The sequence below is a fragment of the Achroia grisella genome, unplaced genomic scaffold, assembly GCF_030625045.1.
Source record: "Achroia grisella isolate CSIRO2021 unplaced genomic scaffold, CSIRO_AGI_Agris_v1 utg779, whole genome shotgun sequence".
Lineage (NCBI taxonomy): Eukaryota > Metazoa > Arthropoda > Insecta > Lepidoptera > Pyralidae > Achroia > Achroia grisella.
Window position 1 is genome coordinate 153,997 of NW_026713019.1, and position 8,514 is coordinate 162,510.

At 34.1% G+C, this 8,514-nt stretch overlaps 2 protein-coding genes across 2 annotated transcripts; one reads left to right on the plus strand and one right to left on the minus strand.

The window, feature by feature from the left end:
* The first annotated feature begins 179 nt into the window (after window positions 1-179).
* LOC131850756 (rabenosyn-5) lies at window positions 180-5,025 on the plus strand. Its single transcript, XM_059201109.1, has 6 exons — window positions 180-770; window positions 1,593-1,740; window positions 2,105-2,322; window positions 3,692-3,886; window positions 4,122-4,379; window positions 4,848-5,025. Exons 1-6 carry the CDS (start codon window positions 348-350, stop codon window positions 4,920-4,922), a joined length of 1,317 nt encoding a protein of 438 aa, XP_059057092.1. The 5' UTR covers window positions 180-347; the 3' UTR covers window positions 4,923-5,025.
* A 149-nt stretch (window positions 5,026-5,174) lies between these two features.
* LOC131850814 (dynein axonemal intermediate chain 4) lies at window positions 5,175-7,376 on the minus strand. Its single transcript, XM_059201180.1, has one exon. The coding sequence runs from the start codon at window positions 7,374-7,376 to the stop codon at window positions 5,175-5,177; it is 2,202 nt and encodes a 733-aa protein (XP_059057163.1).
* Between the last annotated feature and the right edge of the window lie 1,138 nt (window positions 7,377-8,514).

Sequence of the window (8,514 nt, forward strand, 5' to 3'; positions counted from 1 at the left end):
CATATTCATATAAAATAATTCATAACAAAGTTAAGAATCGTCCATTAAAATTTTTGGAATGAAATGGCAAATTCAAAGTAAAAAAAATTATCCAGAGCCGTAAAACATATTAATAAAAAAAAAACATGCAAAGTTTATGACAGTCATCAGCACTATTGTCATGTGACAATTTGACTGACAGTTTGTGGGAGTGTATCATTAAATTAGTTCGAATTAGCGTGAAACTGTTCTGTGATGTCGATCAATGTCTAAAATATTTACTGTACACTTACTTCGTTACTTAATAAATTGTTTTGATTGCCTCTTATTCAATAATAGTTTAAGAATGTGTATTTAAAAATAATAGCATGGCGGCTGCTAACGACGAGAAAATACTAGAAGGGTTTCTCTGTCCCATTTGTAAAGCTGACTTAAAATCAGCGTCCCAACTAACAAGCCATTTCGAAAGTTTACACCAGGAAGAACAGGATGTTCTCAAGTCTCTGAAGGATATATTCGGTAAAGCGAAAAAGATTATATTGAACACTGATGATACAGACTTAAAAGAAACATTCGATCGTGCGTTAAAGTTTAATCAACAGGAACAATTTTATTCTGAAGAAGAACAAGTTATAGGTGTGTACCGGAGTTCTACTGACTATTTTAAAGGTGTGAGGTCAGCGCGACTAGAGAGGTATGCGACTGAGACCAATAACTTGTTGATTAGACTAGATAAATTAGTGTGCAATATGCCAGAAGAACCACACCAAAGAAAACAACATGAACAGGATGTAAGTGCTATTTATATATTATATATATGATAAAAGGCATGACATGGCAATGCATGAGTAGTATTGGGGGTATCATATGATGTCTGTAGTGTTTAGCATAAGGTCAGCCATCAAAATATTTACCATTCCAAAAAAGTACAGCTCAACTACTTGGTTACACCACCCAAAGTCATTTAAAAGAGTTAAAAAAACAATCTCTGATTGTATGCATGATGACGAAAAAGAAAGTAAATCATTAAAACAAACTTACATCAATCCATTTGCATGGCATCACAATATACAGTCATAATTAAAAAAACAAAGTTAAAATGTCAAAATTCTTTATATAAACTAATTTGGGGTACAAAAGAATCACTTTTTGTTTTTCTATGGTGCTGAATTAAAGGAAATATTCCTATGTGTAATATACTTACAGTTTGTTTATCAGTTATCATGTTTGCCTTGTTGATAACTACAGTTTCTTTAGAGCTGTGTTAATCACTAGCTAAGCAGTTGTTGTAAATGTTATCAGATGTAAGATAGTTAAGTGTTATACAATATTAATGTATAAGCAGAAAACATTAATTATATTGCAATTAGCAGAATATACAGTATAGAATGTATGAAATTTTATTCAGTAACATTTACTCTTATATGGGATTATGGTAGGTTTATTTCATAGATACTCAGTTTATTTACATTTCTATATATTTCCTTCATTTATATAACCTACATTCAGCTTCACGGGGACATTATAAAATATTTCCTATTTGTCATATTTATTTGTATTTCAATGTATCTATATTTTTAGCCTGTGAGTATGTTTTTGGTTACAAATTGCAGGTTGTACCGTGGTTGGATGGGACATCAGTAAAACTGTGCCCAAGTTGTGCTAAATCTTTCAGCCTGACCAGAAGAAAACATCACTGCCGATTGTGTGGCTCCATTCTTTGCCACGATTGTTCTGTCTTCCTGGACTTAAAAATTGCTAGTAAGTTTCTACTAAAACAACTAATTTTTCTGCCAAGAAGTAACAATAATATGTATGCATATAGTATAAAATACCCAGTAAACAATCAAACAGACCGGTCTCAAATATCTTAATCCTTAAGAAAGTGCCGGGAATCAAATTAATGTGGACTGTACTAGCATTTATGACTCCATGGGTGCTCAGTTTGTATGCTATTTTGTATAGTATCACAATTTTAAAACAGAATTCATAACATACAAACATTCTTCCATGTATATATTAACATTTCAATATAAACATGCATTGTTTACAGTACTGACTTGCAGCGGCGCCTGTCTCACTGATTGTCAATATAATAGTAATATAATTTGTTTCATTCTTTCAGGAGGAATAGTCGATCCCTCAGCTCCCCAAGCATCCACTGAACCAGATTCTGATGCAGAAAAGTCACGTCTTAGATTATGTGAACACTGTTATAATCTAATCGAGCTACGAAAACAAGTGCAAGACAGTAGAAACGCTAAGACTGTGCTAATGACGGCGTATGAGCAGATGAGAAGTTTGATGGAGCAGGCAAAGCCAGCAGTAGTCATGTATGAAAAAGTTAGTATAATTTTATCACAGACTAACTGACCTGTTTCTCTATTCTCCGATTTTACAATATTTTTCATTGCTACTCAGCTCCTATTAGTCATAGCGTGATGATATATAGCCTATATCCTTACTCGATAAATGGTCTATCTATAACTAAAAGAATTATCAAAATCGGATTAAAAGATCCAGAGATTACCCTCTAAAACCTGACAAACCTTTCACATAATCACAATAAAACTGCCTTATTGCTTTCAGCAATTAGCATCAATCTAATTATGTTATATTATGTGTTCTTTAATATTGTTTATGTTTTTACTGTATGTTACAAATAAAGTATATTCTATCTATCTAAATCTTTCTACCTCTTTATAATATTAGTATGTGTAGATTCTCTAAAATTTCCTATTTTTACTGCCTATTGTTGAGGGAAAACATAATTTACCTGTGGTAGTAGTGTACCAGACTGATCATGTCTGGAAAAAGAAGTTGTCTGCGTACACACAGTCTGATCTATTTTAGTCCAGCCTCCATTTATTAGTCACCAACCAAGATGCTTTGTTAGGTCTCCATCGTCTGAAACTAATGATAATAATATGGATAATAACAACATAAGTAACGCCTATGACTAATTATACCATTATAGTTGTTAATTATTAGTAAAGTATTATTACTTTGTTTGGATCTGAGTCATTATTATGTAAAATTTATATAAATTCTGACTCTACATTATTTAAACATTAGTCATGTGTTGTATAACAATAATTGTGTCAAAAAAGTCATATATAGGTAGGGTACTTAAATATAATCATTCTATGTAAGCCTCAATACAAGCATTCATATTAAAAAACATGATTCTAAAATATAAACGTATTTTAATCCATAATATCATGAATTTCTCTGAATGAGAATCATAGGATATTTTATCATAGTGTATCGCAATATGCACATTACTTTTTAGCCAACAATAAAATGTAACTGATCGTTGTCTGTACATTTATTGAGGCATTTTATAAACTTGGTAGAACCCAAAACAATTATTTTCCGTATGTGTGTGCTTGGGTGAAACTTAAACGGCGTAAATGACTTGAGCATGGTTTCCAGTAATGTATTAAGTGTTACTTACTATTTGGTGTTTTATTCCTATCAGTATACAACCAAAAAACGCTATTGTTGTTCTGAATACCACAGGCATGATGTCACGACCTCAGTTAGTTTGTAGTAAGAATAAACTTGATTATACTATATGTTGTAAATCAATATAAATATATAATTTAATATTTACCATAAACATTTTCAAATAAACAGTTTCATTTTCTATGTAGTTAAGCAATATAATTTTATTTAATCGTTGCCATAAAGATTACAAACTTTTTTTCAGATGTGTCAAAGTCTTTTTGATGGTGAGACAACATACAACCTGTCCGATGTGAACGCAATGCGCGGTCGTATCGGCAAACTAGCGGAGGGCATCGATATACTGAGCAAGCAGATTGTTAATTTACCGGCAGAACCCGGAACTAGGCTGGCGAAACTACAGAATTCTATTAGGCAAGCAGCTGCGCATTATATAAAGGTATATTGTTTTGTTATGTTACTTGTCTATGTATTTGGTCGGTCGCCATTTATGTTACATTTAAATTTTGCCATCTCAGGATTACAATGTTTTCTGAGTTTGTTTGTCTAGTGTCATTATAATTGAATTCTAAATAACAAAATTCTTCTTCATTACATTTTACGCCTAAAAACTACCACTTATGCTTGCTCAATTTTTGGACATTGTTAGCATGAGATTTATCCTTTACCCGCAGGAGGATCTAATATCACTACGCAAGTTACCAACAGAGGCACAAATAGAAGAAGTTAGAAGACAAAGATATGAGCGCGCAGAGAAACAGATCCAGATGGAGCGGCGGCGGATGGAAATGGAACGGGCTGAGGAGACTGCCGGGCCGAGTGTTGCCAGGATGGACCACAATGACGTAGATGAGGATAACCCGCTGATTGAGCAAATGAATATTATTAGAGGCTACATCCAAGAAGCTAGAAAGGAACTAAAATTTGAAGAGGTTTGTTGATACCTATTATAAATTAATATATATTTGTAAAACTTATGACGACCTCGGTGGTGTAGCGGTTTAGTACGCCGCCTAACTTCAGATAGTCGCGGGTTCGATTCCTCGCAAGGCACAAACATTTTATTAATGATTGTATCGGTTATTTTAACCAGTTGTTAATAACATTGTATATAATTCAGCCTTCAATAATCGATTATTATTACAAAATGAAAATATACAAGTTTTAGACTGAATACTACAATTACATGATATTCAACTGTACTTTTTTCATGCAAATTGATTGCTTTAATTTTTTTAAATACACTTTTTTTTATTTATAATGTTAAGTAAAAAGTTATCTAACAATTTGACTGTTGTGAGTGTTATCATCTGGATGTCCTGTAATTGAATATGTAAATTCCATAAAATAGTTGTAATTTTGTGTTTCAGTGAATTAGTGTTATTTTATTTCATTTACAGGTCGCGATATTAGAAGCGAATCTAAAAGATCTGAAGAAAGAATATCACTTGCAAATGCTCTCTAACAAATCCTAGTCATTACCAATGAAAAATGTTAATTTAGTATATTATTGCACTTGTTTTATATTTAATGTAATATGTTAAATTATTATTGTTAGTTATTAAATTTGTACCTAATTATTTATAGGTATAAGAAATAAATAAATTTATAAAAATAATATGACTATTTCTTTGTTACAGCCTATTTTATCGATATAAAAATTCTTACAAAACTAAGATTATTTTCATGTCAGGTTTTCATGATTATCTTCTATATAGCTAATTAAATCACTTGTGTCTATCCCTGAATTTCTGTAATTTATCTAATTGCTTCAATAACTGTGGTCTCGTGCACAATGCTTTCTTGATCGCTTCGTCAAGCATTCTCCGCTGATAAAACGGTGGAAGCGGCGTGTCCTCGAGGTGGAATGTATGGACTCGGCCCAGGCTGTCCCCCACGAATACATTGTCTCCAGATGACGAAAATCTTATATAGGATAACACAACGTGACCCGGAAATGTGTACTCCGCGCAAGGGATATGTGTCTTTCTCCGAAGATCCCAAATGGATAAGATGTTTCCACTTACGGATATAAGGATCGTGGCGTTGATAGGACAGAAAGCGATGCCGTACACTGCCGATGGACAGTTCAAAGTCATTATGACGTCGTCCATACCTTCCATCCACAGTCTGATAGCACCGTCAGCACCACAAGATACTAGCAACGAATTCATAAATGGTGAAAATTCTATATTATAAACTGGCCCTGTGTGAGCTCTAAAAACGTCTATATGCTGATTTAGGTAATGTGTAGAACACTTATGAATACAACCTTCGTCGGTTCCAATTAAGTAAATGTGGTTGATAGTCGGATGCCATTTCGTACATAAAGCTGCCGGGTATCTTATTATAGGAACGTCAACTTTCAGGCAAGCTTTCGCGGTTTCCAGACCTTTCATTTTCCCCTCGACGGTTGATATCCGCATCATAGGGCTGCAAATGAAGTCGTGTGTTTTAGTGCTCGTAAATCTATTAATCCTCCCGTCCTGGCAAGTGGTCATGACGAACTCGTTTTGGCTTTCCGAGACACGCCAGTCAGTAACCCATATAGGCTCAAAGCAAGGGTTTGTGTCACGTTTGCTTTTCGCAATAATTTTAACAGCGTAAGATGTTATATCCAAAATTAATACATCGCCATTAGCGAAGCCACAAGCTAACCAATTGGGCTTCTTTTCAGAGAAAGCTACAGAAGTCAGTGGATCTTCGAAGTGATACAGTCTCTCTGGTTTGCAGGGGTTCTTAGTACACCACACGCAAACTATGCCTTTATGATTTTCAGCGTAACAAAATTTGCCATGACCCACTGCTAATATATTTGGATTTTTCGGGTTGAAAGAGATTCCTGTTATTGGCCGATTTGCTGTTTCTTCACATTCGAACGTCCAGAGCGGTTTCATAGAATAAATATATACTAAATCTAATGAGAGCGGATCTACAGTAACAAGACCACGGAACTTTTTTTGCGCCTCCGAATACTGTAAAGTAGACAGTACGCGTTCTATTAAAAGTGCTGCGTCGAAAAATTCCGGAGTTTTTGCAATTTCTTCGAAAGTCTTGCCTCTCCTCTCCTCACCAGATTCTGACAATATTGATTTCTTCTTACGTAATAAATTTGGTGCGGCAGATTGGTACATGACCATTTCATCGGGTTCTTCTTTAGACTTTACCTTTGCTAACTGCGCATAAGTGTCATGCATGTCCCACATGGATGCGAATGCAATTGCATTTTTCTTCTCTGGTCTCGTTGCTAATGTATGTCGAGTTTGGGTAACAGATTGTTTAGTTTGCGTTTCTTCTATTACCATTTTACGATTTCTACCCTTTCCAATAGTTATATACTGATAATATTCATTTTCCTCTTCAATAGCAGTGCCCTCTGATGTTCCTCTTTCGTAAGAAAACGAAGGCAGCTCAAATAGGAAACATGTTTCAGTTTCTTTAAGAGCAACAAATATTTCTGGCGGGTATGACATAATTGGGCTTGTTTTAGCTAAATAAAAAGCCGATGGGGCCAATTCTAAATCTATATCCTCCGCTACAAACCCTTCCTCGGTATTACATGTGTGATCAATATGAATGTCGTCAAGGGAGATGGTTGTTGCATATACTTTTATGCCTGTTTCAGCTATTGTTTTGGACTTTGTTTTAGAAACTTTTAGTCCTAAGTCACTCCTAACGCGCTGTTTGGTTTCGAAGGCCGCATGCGTAAAATTGTCTTCCATAGTCACGTAATCTATGTCCACTACGTTATCAGGCGTGAGTTCAACGCCGTCAATCAGGACTCTGTATGTTTGCCGTTTTTCCATAAATGAAAAGGTACTTTTACTAATTTTTGACGGAGATTGTTCTCCGAAGCTGATACGTGAGTATTCTGTCTTCGAGTTGAACGTGCTCGGAGGTAGCGAGCTAGTTATATCTTGACCGGACATTTTTTTATATATTTCCTTCTTAATTGTATTGAAATTAAATATATATTATGAATATTTTTTTATGGTTTATTCGACCATAACAATCAAATAACAATATGACACATTACTCTAGTCATTGACGATAAAAGTCAAAATTTAGTAAATGCTTGCCTAATATCTCAGAAAGACTCAAAACATTGATTAATGAGTAATGATAGTACCTCCTTAGTTATTTGTAATCATAATAGTACCTATTTATTAGTAAAACGAGTAACAAATGTGCTAGTTGTTGTTCGTACGCGAAACGTTACCTATGGTTTAATTACCTCTAAAGAGTTTGCTTACATATAATTATATCATATTACCAAGTAATGTACCTTAATTTTAACAATTTCAAAATATTTTCACAAAATTTTATTAAAGAAAAATATAATTTAATAAGTATTTACTTATCTATAACACACTGCGTAAAATAGTTTAGGATAATAATATTAAATGTGCGAAATAAAATAATATATACTACAAAATGAACAGTTTTGTTTGTTTGTAATACTTTATTATATAGTAAATACATTTAAATTAACTAAGGATACAACGATCTTAAAAAATAACAGTAGGAACAGTTATGAAGGGATTAATTACAAGTTAATAATTATATATCTATAATTTGGCGGCACATTTAGAATTTCGTGGCACACAAAAGTGCCACGCCACAGTGGTTGGAAATCACTGATATAGATAGCCATCATATACTTAACATGGGTAACTCTTAGACCATATCGCACACCCTTCTCGTTTCTGGGTAGCCAAGCGTACATCCGCACATGCGCATGGTTGCTGCTTGCGATGTAAGTTTAATATGTTATATAACATGTAAATATTAGGTAGTAATATAATGTTAGTAGTAGTAGTAGGTAAATAATTGTACTATTTTAATATGGATGACATTTGATGATGCTCCTGTCTGTTCTAACGGCTTAAGATTGCGGGGCACTAGTGGATGATGATAAGACGAGCAAGAGGTCATGTCAGTTAGCCCACCGTGACAAATTCATCAGGAATTAACTATGATCTTTTCCAGGGGTTACAGCGTGGAGGTCGCCCTGATATGGTACTTTGGTAGCAATGGGTGATTAGTCCCCATTAACATATGCTTTCC